The sequence below is a fragment of the Gymnogyps californianus genome, chromosome 3 (assembly GCF_018139145.2).
Source record: "Gymnogyps californianus isolate 813 chromosome 3, ASM1813914v2, whole genome shotgun sequence".
Taxonomy (NCBI): domain Eukaryota; kingdom Metazoa; phylum Chordata; class Aves; order Accipitriformes; family Cathartidae; genus Gymnogyps; species Gymnogyps californianus.
In genome coordinates this window covers 19,277,008-19,289,389 of record NC_059473.1, presented here as the reverse complement: position 1 = coordinate 19,289,389, position 12,382 = coordinate 19,277,008, and the positions used below count along the sequence as shown (strand labels likewise).

At 37.4% G+C, this 12,382-nt stretch overlaps 1 protein-coding gene across 3 annotated transcripts in view; it reads right to left on the bottom strand.

The window, feature by feature from the left end:
* The window catches only part of CDC42BPA (CDC42 binding protein kinase alpha), a 189,013-nt gene that overhangs the window by 125,178 nt on the left and 51,453 nt on the right, over positions 1-12,382 (bottom strand). For all 3 annotated transcript variants that reach the window (XM_050895160.1, XM_050895161.1, XM_050895162.1), the window contains exon 3: positions 1,218-1,309. In XM_050895160.1, coding sequence (XP_050751117.1) covers positions 1,218-1,309 — 92 coding nt within the window. The remainder of the gene's footprint in view (positions 1-1,217; positions 1,310-12,382) is intronic.

The following is a 12,382-nucleotide window of genomic DNA, read 5'->3' as shown; positions in this document are numbered from 1 at the left end:
TAAATACTACTTTTTAATTGTTATTTTTACAGTTGCCCAATGATGATATTTGCTTGTAGGCATCATCAGAGTATGTAGTGGCATACACTACAGTAAAAATTCCTGTTCCTTACATACTACCTATAGAAGTCTATTCTTGCATAACCACAGACTAGTAAAGACTAATTTTCATGTGATGCAAACGTGTAAGTGAACCTGAAACCGACTCTTCTGTCACATGGCACAAAGCCTCCAGAGATGCTCTCACACCAAAGAGAACTGAAAAAAAACCCATTTCCAGTTCCAAAAGCAATGAAGACATTGCTCAGAAAATCTTCTTCTTATACTTTGGGTTTCAGTTCACACATATTTTCAGGCAGTATGGAGTACCTTCTGCAGAAGCTTTACATATTATCCCATCTGTAGTGTATTTGGCTATCAAAAATTCAAGGCACTGTTATACATTAGGTTGCTCCTTCTACATACGTAGTGTCCTGCATGAAGAACAAAGCACATGCACCTAATATAATTAAGAAGGGGCAGAAAGCTAACGTTTATTTATTCAAGTTTCTTCAACCTATATAATCTGACATGCCTAGTGTAAAACCTAGTGATCAACAGCCTTGTTTGACAACTTCAAATAAGAGATGGCTTAATCAGAAGCAGCAAAGAATTGTATAGTTCGATAGCAGTAGGCGACAACTGAAAAAGAAACTAACATTTGCTAAACTCTTTAAAAGAAATACAGGAAAAATATTAAAACATTCATTAAAAATAGGAAATGAAGTGACAGAAATAGATTTCTCTGTGTTCTTAGAATGTCAGTATCAGTATTTGGCTATTTAAGTTGCTGAAAACTAGTTTCAGACTATTTAGTTACTAGGATGATTAGAAATGGGTAGATCTTTATACCATCAGTAACTCACTGGCCTCCACCTGCTGACTGGAAAGAATTACAGTCAAACAAATGATTTATCATCAGACAGTTGAAACATGGTCTTTTAATCCATGTGAACTTGCCTCCTCTCAAAATTTATAAGACTTAAAAAGAGCTGCCAAAGAACGTATAAATCAAAGTGTATTTGCATCAAACATTAGGTGGGCCTACAATATCCATTATGCCTAAATAATGTAAAAACCCGTACATCAGTATATTGCTATTAACTGTCTCTCCTCAGTGCTGCAGATTTGCAAGACCATTATTCAAACCCTTCCTTCCACCTCCTTCACATACATACCTCCCCAAAGGCTCCTCGACCAATCACCTTCAGGATTTCAAAATCTTCTTTATGTAGTCGCATCTGTTTCACTTTAGATGTAAAAGGTTTGGCTGAAACAAAGGAAAATATCAATCATTTAAAAAAAAAAAAAAATCCACACCAAACGAGGTAACAGTAACATAAAATAGATGTAATCAGAGCCCTGAAAACAACAGACCGTTTTGCTTATATACATATATTCCCTAATGTAATATAATGTAGTTTAAAGCTAGAAATAATGACTAGTAAGAACTAAGCCAAAACTGCTGTGAGAAAAAGTTTATGAAGTAAGCTTGCTTGTGCCTTTTTTTAAATTTAAAGCAAAAAAGCAAAAAAAAAAAAAAAAAAGAGTCAAGCTGACTATATTTTTCTACAGTATTTTGAGTTCATAGACATCCACTGCATCTGTGCTGTATGTTGTTAACTCCAGTTGCAAAAGCAAAATATAGTATAATGAGGAGTTCACTTTGGACAGTATTAATTTCTCTGCCAAACAGCAAAACATTGTTGTATTCAATGAAAAATTAAAATGCTGAAGCACAATATTGGCCTAGATGATGTATCATGCAATGTTTTTGGACGCCACTTCTTCAAGATAGGGGACACTTAACAATCAATTCTTGGCTTCTGGAAGCAAGAACAGTTGTACTCAAGACATTATTACATTCAGTGGAAAAACCCCACGTATATAAAGTTAAGCTTCATTTCCCTCTTCTTTTTCCCCTCTTTTATAATATCTTTGAAAAGTGTAAGCAAAATAAGCCAGGCAACCCCAGTGTTCTTCACAATGAAACAGTATCAGGACAACTGTTCCCCTCTTTCAGCCCCATTTAGCACTACAACTAACCAGTCCCAGTTCATTAATACATGCTCTCTGCAGGCATGCAGAACATCCAAGTTACTAATAACTCTACCTCAAAAACCATATAACACAACCTTTGGCAAAAAAAAAAAAAAACCAACACCCAAACTTCAAATAATTAAGCAGGAAAAGGAGTTCTTTTAAAAATAATTGGTTTCAAATCACGTTTAATACTTTACACAAATGAAATCTATTACTAAAACAGAAGCTTCAGTAAATATGGTTCATAAAAGTTGCCCATAAAAGAAGGTTGTATAACCCAGTGTACACAGGACTGGAATGGGTCTCAGAAAACATTAAGTTCAATTTCTGGCTCAAAGGCAGTCTTCCTCAATGATCCTAAACGAGCAATTTCAGATGCTTCACCTACAGTTTCACATCTATAAAACAGGGACAGTATTTTTGTAACAGACAAGGCACTGACTATCACACACTTGGATCAAGAAAGAAACAAAAAAGCGCATCGTAAGGTAGCCATTTTACATGGCCCACAAAAACCTTTTTAGCTTATGCTTTCATGGTACAGGGACCCATCTCTGTCCGCTTCTATCTGTACAGAGGCTGATGGAATTAGTACAGCTGTATTTGCAGTGAAGAGTTGTAACAGGTATCATATTGCAGAACAATTTGTTCAGAACAATATTTCTAAACAGAAATGGGAATTGGTTTTCAAAAGCTCCAAAAGCAAATCACCCTACATAACAACCAAATTATATCTAGACACATGTAAGAAACCCATTTTGCGTTCTCCTAGAATTCAGTATTTTGTCTTTCTAATGTTGTGAACTAGTCCTGCTAAAAAAACCCAAACCCTAATACTGATACAGATAACCCATCATTCAATTTAGAATTTTGATACTAACACACACCCCTTCAAGGCACTACAAAATCCTTGTCCCAAAGCCTACTGCCTACTATTCAGCAAAGCAATTTTATAAACTGAGTCAAGACACAAACTACCTGTATTTTTAATACCTAAAAAACCCCACAAAACTTCTTTATCCTAGTCCTTAAATTAGCATTGTAAATCACATCTGAAAAACAACACCACAAAAATATGCAGGGTCTTATGGTTCTCCTGTTAAGCAATACAGCACACCTCCACTAATGTTAGTGGTACAACGGATGAAATTCTTTAAAAATCTCAAGAGGTTCCAAAGTCTGAACTTAGTCAATTTTTCTAAAATTCCTCAGATGCCAGGAATCAAGCCTCTACCAGAAGTTACATTTGTTATAACTACAGGAACATCAGCTTACAGTTAAAAAATTAGAGTTTAGGTCCAAATAGTAAAGATGCAGCCATAAAACACTGAGATTTTCACTTTAGTGATATTTTTACTTTAAATTTATAATAATTTTATTCAAAATATTTTATTATACAATTAAAATACAGGTTTAATATTGCATTTAAAATACCTTTAAAATGTAATTTAAACAGAAGTATATCACTCAAGTTCACAGAGATTCCCCAAACTTTCAATTAATCTTTTATACCTTAAAAGAAAGGTCTTATAATAGAAAAAATAAGTGACAACAAAATGTATTGCCTTACTGGGACAGCCTCAGCTGTACTGTACCAAGTGATTTCATACAAATATTAATACTACTGACAATACTACCAAACAAATTAAAACAAGCCATTAAAGCCTTTTAACTTGAAAAACAACTGATTGAAAACAAACATGTAGTTCTCGACTTCAGCGTTTTTTGACCATTATAGGCCTGGCTAGAGTACAAGGCAAAATATCTTGTTAACAAGCAACAGCATAGCTGTTTAAACCACAAAACTCTTCCTCACTTTACATTCTAAGGAAAGGCCTGTCATTCTTTAATTATTACATTTTAGAATCTTCCAGGGTTCCCATAGGGACACTGGAAAAATAAACATCATAACAACTACTTCAGTAAAATACAGCCGACAAAAATAGGTTTGGATTAGGTTTAATGATTTGTAGTATCAGTGTTAGTGGAAAAGTTTGTAAACCCTTCTCCTTAACTTTTTTTATCACCTCTAGCAACAGACATGTCAACATATAGCCAAGCAGTTTTATGAAGAAAGATACAGTCCAAGAAAAGAAAAAAAGAAAAAAAGAAAAAAAAAAAAAAGGAAAAAAAAAAAAATTGCCCTAGGAATGTGCCCCAAATAGCTTGTTCCAAAAAAGGTCAATTTGCTTTATCATCAATGTTGTTTGTCTGCTGTGCAAACATCTGCTGTTCTTGTGGCAACAGCAATCTTAAGTACAGAAAACTTGGCCTGGCCAAGGGTCTTGGAAGGCATATCTTTAGACAGCCGTTTCATACATCCAGCTTTCCAGACTATGAGGTTAACAGGCAGACTTTTTGCAACTAGTTTGGCAATGTCATATGAGCTGTTACAAAGACAGCAAACTGTAAGGTCAGGGAACGGTTTTCAAAACGCAATGTGCTCAAAGGGGTCCCTGCAGTGTAGCGCCGTTAAAACATACAGGTACACAGCCCTCCTCTGTTTACATCCCCATCCCTCTAAACAGAATCATCATGAAGTTAACAGAAAAACACCATCCTCTTTTTCAGAAGGAGTTGCAGTTTCCTTCATCATTGATACCAGAGTGAAACACTGTCTTCGCAGCTTTTTGAGAGCAAAAGGTGATATGGGCATTTCCTTTGGTACTTCATTCAACCTGCAGAAATACATAGAGTGATAGCTGATTTTTTCCACACAGACATCCCCTTTCAAGGTTGCTGGCCATCTGTGATACAGATTGGGGACTAGCAGTTTGCTGTGCCAAATCAAATTCTTCCTCCTCCAAACCAGAGGGTAAGTGTGGGCAGCATGTCCCCTGGCTCCTCCTGGATTTTCAACTCAGCAGGAACTGAAGTTCATTATATAAAACTTTCAAATTTGCCAGTACGTTCTCTATGGCCACAAGCTGATAAGTCATACACAGAGTCTACGGAGGAGGCTACTCCGAAAAATATTCTATGTTGCTATCAGTTGCTGTGGAGGAGATGGATAGAAAAGACTTTACCTATAAAAACTGTTCTACAAAAACACTGGCCACCCCACCTGGCCAACACTTTCCATCTCACCCTGCCTGGGAAAACTGCACCACCACCCTCTTAGCAAGATTATTTGCATTTATTCAATCAATTACACATGGCAAGAAAACCCAACCTCCCAACTCACCCTCAGGGGTAACCAATGTACTGAAGTAGTAAGCTAAGCTGTTTTTTCAAACAAGGTGAACCTGTCATGACTATTCCCATCAAGCTATTGAAGTCTCTATGGGTCTTTCCCCACATTTTATGTTCTAGCCATTCATTCCATTTATGCTTATAATGCATTCAAACAATAAAAATCAGCAAAAGGAGAATTCTACAAGTGTTTGAAATTTAGATTCTTTCCAGTTGAAATTTGACTAGAACTTCACTTGAAGTAACATGTTAAGCACATAGAAAAACAGTCAGCAGGACTCCAGCTGCCAAGCCAGGCATACAGAGGAGTGTATGTTCTACCCCCCGCCCTGAAAAGGGAGGATTTTATTACAATTACAACAGAAGGGAGCAGAAGAGAGGCAAAACAATGGGTTCTGCAGTAGTGACACTGAGCTTCAACAGTCTGTTTATCATATTTGGGGGGAAGCAGTTACTAGCAGTACTTACAGCACTTTTAATACCAAGGGGTTTAATTTTTAAACTCTCGGAGATAAAAGTCCATCTCCTGAAGAGCTGACACAGGGAGGACAGCAACATGGTTGATAACCCAATACAGTTTAGTACTGTGATTATACATGTGATATCAAACAACACCAAAATAATAAAAGAGCAGTATTGGATGCTTTATTTGTAAGTTAAGTCTCATGCTCCTGCCTTGCTCGCTCTCCCTCCAGCTCCCAGTTTCTGACTGCAGAGCTTGGGCAGGGCTAGCCCTGAAATTCAGATTTTTCAGAGCTAACCTGTTGGCTGGGGGGAAGGAGCTAGTGGTAAGCTCCTTCCTCCTCCCTCACCTGCTAGTGCCCCTTTCCCTCCCCAGTAAAGCACTGCAGCGCACCAGAGCTGGTGTAGGCATGGGTTGAAACTAAACCCAAGTGACATGAAGATCATGTTGACTGTTCAAAGAAAGTGTTGCAGGCTTGGAGCAGCAATTGAAAATGGGTCCCCACAACTGATTTAAATAGAAAACAAAACAGAACAAGACAGCGTTTAGGAATTCCTCTTGGTGCCTCACTGATGCCATAGTTGCCTTTTTGGATAAACAGGCTGGCTAACTCTGCTCAGATGGAAGACTGTATCCTCGACCGGCAGGTCTCAATAAGATACCCATGTCTTACTTCCCAAAGGAATTACAAAACATGCTTCCCTTAGCAATCCAGGTATCACACAGCAAACCCAGCCTTCTGCCCACTGCATTGTTCAATGTAAAATACCGTGCCAAGCCAAAGATAGAGAAATTAAAAGCTGTATCCACCAGCGTTGTCAACAGCAATGGTGAAAGTTCATTATGAAGGAAATTGATTGGAAAAGAAAACCACCACCATGGGAAACTAGCTGCCTGCCATGTCAAGACAAAGCCCCCTTTCCTTCACCAGTTAAAAATAATTATAAAAATACATACAGAGCTTTCCCATGCAATGGAGAAAAACCACGTAACCTAAGAGATTGTCACTTAACTGAATACCAGAAGGCTCTCCAGTTCTTCCTAACACTGTCCTTGAAAAAATAAAAAATTTAAAAAAAAAAAAAAAAAAAGAACAAAGCAGAATAATACATCGATAGCTTTGGTTTTAAAGCATTCTCCAGTTTTGAAATTTCTGCTAAATTCCTGGAAGGAATTTAACAAGTATTTTTATTTTACAGGCTCAGTCCAAACCCAAAGTATTTATTTTCCACTGGCTTCTATCAGCTGTGATTATGAAATGTGTAAATAGCATTTTTGAGTTAAGACAGACCATAACTGGAGGTTTCAAAAAACTCCAGAAAGGAGGTGTGAGAGAATACTCCTCCGAAAATAAACAGTATTTCTCAAAACAAAGGAGAAATAATTGACAATCAGCAACGAAGAGCTGCTTAAAGCCTAATTTAATTGAGAGGAGATGGAAAAGAATCCTCTCCACCCACCTAAGATTGGCAAAACAGCACAAGAAAGCTTTGTTGCAGTTTCTGCCAACTCTCTGGAGGAAACCAGGGACAAAACACTGTAGTCGACAGCGACAGCAGCTGAACCACAGAACATTAGTTAAGGCAACGTAAAAAAATATAAGCCACAAATACCCATCTCAGTTTTAACAGTTAAGATTCAGTTTTCACTCCCTCAGAACATTTTTAACATGTTTTTCCTGATGAACAGTTAAGTGCCAACATCCGTAAGTACAAGTTAAGAATCTGGCATTTTCCAAGAATGAGAAGCATGTCCACAAATTCCTGTACTATGGTATAGACAGACACAATATTCTGGATCCTATTCATCTTGAGAACAGATTACTTTTTTTTTTTCCCATCTAGGTCAAGTGGAGACCATCCAGCCATCTTTGGCTACAGCTACCACAAAAGATTCTTCAACAGGAACTTTAAAAATCAGAGAGAGACATAAAATATCTTTCCCAAACATACGAGAGTAGTTCTGGTTTTTCCCTCCCCAGACTCAAATGAAAAATAATCCCTGCATTCATGAAACACCCACTGCAGATCTAGGCAACGGTTCCATACCACATCAAGATATGGCCATTATTTTTTTATATTACCATTCCTTCTTGTCACAAGAATTTCAGTAAACCACCCTATGTTTAAATATTATTATACTAGCAGCAAAGTGAAATATTGAACTTTAATTAATCCTGCTGTGCATTGGAATTCTGATGCAATTCTTGTAGCACGGTCAGTAAAGTCTTTACTATAGGACTCCTGTTCCACCTAGTAAAGAGGGTGGAAGTGCTCTGGAAGCAAAGCAAGTGCAGACAGAAAAAAAGTTTTGTGATATTTAAAAAACCTGAAAGGTTAACAAAGGAGGAGGAGAAAGGTGGTCTTACGCTTATAAAGCAGAATGCTGCCTAGACTCCATCCCTCATGCTGTCACAAAGCTGGAGACAAGTCAATTAAAATCACACTTCTGAGTGTCAAGCTTAAACTTTGCATTCCTCAATATTTGACATGTAACTCAATATGCTGGTAATTTGACTGCCAAAAAATGCTGGATATTTAAGCTGTAAATAAAATCAATCAGACCTGTGTTTAGCATTACTAAATGTTCTGAAAAATCAAAATAAACCAGGCATCAAAAATGAATACTTTAAGTAAAATTCTTAGTCCCTCAATGCATTACTTTTTATTATGTAAAATAGAGATATCACCATCTAATCTGACTAGGCTCTCGAAAAATACTGTGTTCCTGTTTGTGAAAGATTATTCATTGATGAATATCAGAGAAAAAAAAATCAAATATTATGCAATAAACAAAGAGTGTGCAACCACACAGCAAATTTGGGGGGACAGGGGGAGGGGAGCGGAGAAGAATGACTGTGTGTTCAAGTAGCAGCGCTCCACTCTAAAGAATAGGTATTTTGCGACAACGGAAGCCTGTAATATGTACTCTCTCAAGGTAGTTGTGGAGACATCATTAATTCTGTCATTTCCTTTGTTCTGCATTTACGGTTTTGCATCCTTTATTAAATAATTGTTCAATATATAATTGAAATAATTCTCCCATTGAAAAAATAAAAATTAATCCTCTCTAGAAATTCTGCTGCATAGTGTAATAATATAGAAGTGTTTCACCAGAAGAAAGCTAGCAACTTTGGTCCACAGAACACAGGCATCTAGTACATGATCCTTACTGACTAAAGGACCAGTGCCGCAGGTTGTCGCTCTCTACGTGGACCAGCACTAAGGAAACCCCCGGCTCAGTTTCCCAGGTATTTCACAGCACTTTAGGAGTCTCCTGTTCCATTTCAGAAGCTACAGAAAGAAGGATTTTAAGGGCTACTCAAACATCTGTGTAACATTGCAGCCTGCCTTACACTCCCTTCTCTTGCCTCTCACAAATACATGATCCAGTTTCACCTCTTCCCGCTGTGACTCCCCATCCCAATGGCTTCCTTCTCAACTATTCAGTCCTAACCTCTCCCACAAGACTCGTCATCCAGTATCACTCTGTCCTGTCCCCACACAGCTTTGCCACCACACCTGATGGTTTCTGCCCACAGCCTCCGCAGTTTTCTCCACATCTGTACCTCGCCTGCTTCTTGTATCGGTCAGATCATGTCTCTCTCTCTCGCTTTACCTCCAGGCCCCCATCCCATTGCCCTGCCGGTCACAGAAGCCACCATCTGAGCAAAGTTCTGCTATTTCTCTAATTCCTTTCAAACTCTGGTCTACCCAGCTGGAGTCTCTCTTCCAAAGTCCCAGTTTCGGTGATGATGCCCTGTCACCATCCTTTCTCAAATTCCCTGATGCATTTCCTTTCTCCTTTTACCACCACTAGTCTTGAATGCCTTTACTTTTCATTAAATTGTGACTAACAAACAAGGACTTGAGCTACACAACGTCAGCCTGCCTTCCTTTTACTTTAGAATTTTAATTAAAAGGAAAGACTGTTTTTGCAGTCATCTATACAAAGCAAATATACTGAGGTCAGACATTTGATTTTTTGGTGACACTGAGAGTTTCATTACATCTTACGTAAGCAACTAACATTATTCATTTTCATTTTTGAGGAAAAAAAGCTGTAAAAGCTCTGTAAAACTGAAAGCACTTTTAATCTCTTTTAATTAGTTAAAGGATATGCTCTAAACCTTGTGAGAAGGGGGGCGAGTAGACTCTCCATAAACTCTCCTCTTCTAAAATGACTCGTTTGTATAGCCATGTATTCTTAGCATATACTTACACTTAGAACTTGTCAAAATGCCCACCTGTCAAGTCTCACACAGCGCATGAATCATTTGAATCCTGTCTCTCACTCCTCCATCACGGTGCTTTTACCCCCAAGTTTGCTGCACATCTTTGCAGACACTTCCCAGCAAGCCGCAAGGGCCTCAGAGCTGAAGGCTAGTAATGCAGCCGAGCTCTAACAGCAGGCAAATTCTTCTTCAGGATGTCGCAGGCAAGCTCCCACCATATGAACTGACACATCATGTAACAATATACCTTGTTTCCTCTTTAAAAGCACGGCATAAACCTGCTCATAAGCACTTCATATACAGTGGGTTTCACTGACACTTGTTTATATTTGCATTGCAACAGATCTCAGAAGTCCCAGTCAGGACTGGAGAACTCTGGGTAGTGAATATCATACAAATGCAATTATACTCCTAATTCTGCCTTTAAGGACAACGTTTGAAATGAAATATGTTACATGAAGTCCTGCATTCATGATCTATACCTGACATGAAAATGATGTTCAAACATTAAAATAAAGTTCAAAATTCATAAAAGCAAGAATTACTTCAACGTATGTCAAATGGAAATATTAAAAACTATAGTGAGTAAGAACTTAATATCGTGAGAAGGAATTTTGCCTAGGTTAAAATAATACACGTTTTCCAGTCATATTTTTAATTTGCTTTAGAAGTAACCACTCATTGTCATTAGATATATTTTTAAAATAGCATTTGCGACCCAAATAAAAAGTGATTTTTTAACACTGCCTGCATTAGTTTTACACTGTCTGATATATCCTATGGGTTACTCTGAAATTAGTAAAAATAAGAAATAGATCGTATTGCACTTCATTAATATATCACAGTAAAATGCTGCTTCTGAGTGTTAAGCCACTAGAAGTGCAACAAAACCCAAAGATACAGTACTGCAGTCTCTACAACTGCTTTTTACTCAAATTTCAAGTTCCCAGTCACAAGAGAAAACAAAACACCCTTCCTATGTCCACAGAAATTTTTTCATCTCCACAGCTTAAGCTCCCACTCCACGCATACCTCACACCATTTTAATGCCATCACCCTATATTATTTCTGCTGCAAGAACTGCAAACTACTCATTTGCTTGCTCCTTGTATTCAAGCTGGGTAATGCAATTGAACATATTCATTATTGTCTCATTCTTTTGCATTGACACAATCATAAAAAGACAATAATTCTAAAAAATGTGACGTTAAGTCATGTTTTAAGAACTCTTCTTAGTTTCGCTGCATTTTAGGGAATTATGACTTTAACAATAGTCCTTTATTAAACTAACAGCACTCCTTAAAGATCTTCAAAGGTCCTAGAACTTCAGCACTCCTTCAGTTACCTTAAAACTAACATAATTAAAATCAAAAAATAATCATTTGAAAGTTCAGTGCCATTAGAATGTAAATTGCCTATAACAAACTTGATTTAGCCCACTTGAGAATAAAGACCATATGATAATGCTTAAGTACCTAGCTGTGCACCAGATCCGGCACTCTATTTCTCAACTACAATCATCTTTGCTTTCTTCTTGATTAAGTGATCACTGTAAAATAATGCTGTTTAAGATATTTTTATTTTGACCGCATTTCACCTCATGGCAATTTTAATCATTCAATCTTCAGTGCAGTTGAATCACTAACATCTATTACTACTTCAAAAAAAGATCAACGATCCCCATCAATATAAATCAAACTTTCAACAGAATCTTGATTTTGAAGATGACAAATATGTTTCCCAACACCTGTAACTACCCTACAGCATACATTTTCTGTAAGTAGTAAGTGCCTACATAAACCATGTATATCTGTGCACACGCGTAAGAGATTCTTGCACCACAGCCCTTTTTGCTTTGATCCACACCTCCTTTGTATCACCAAGGATGCAGTGACGAATAACTCTGGAACCCAGATCACTGATGGATCAAAGTCTTTATGAAACCAAAAGAGAAACTTTAACTTATCTTTTATTCAGTTTCTCTGTTCAATTTTTAGGCCCCCTTATGCTTATATTACCTAAACATAAAAAGGTTTTCAAACCACCCTTTAAGGGCATATTGTTTCAAATTAAGCCTTCAGACTTCCTAATGAATCACGTGAAGGGATTCGCTAAGCGGTACATCTCAACGGACTTTCGTGCTACCGCGCACATCATTTCTTTCAGTATCTTCGTCGACGCCAAGTCAGAAATAGGAAAGACCTCAAAATCATGAACTCTTACATGCATGTATTTGCAGGGCTGAGCCTAAATTAAGAGGTTTTTTTGAATCTTACTGCCTATAGTAACACAAGAGTTGTATTGCTGTATGCCTGTTATGATAGGCTACTACATGAAAGCATTTGCTTACTGCTACATTGATAAAAGGCTATTTTTCTATGACAATACAACAATTTTATAACAAGATACGA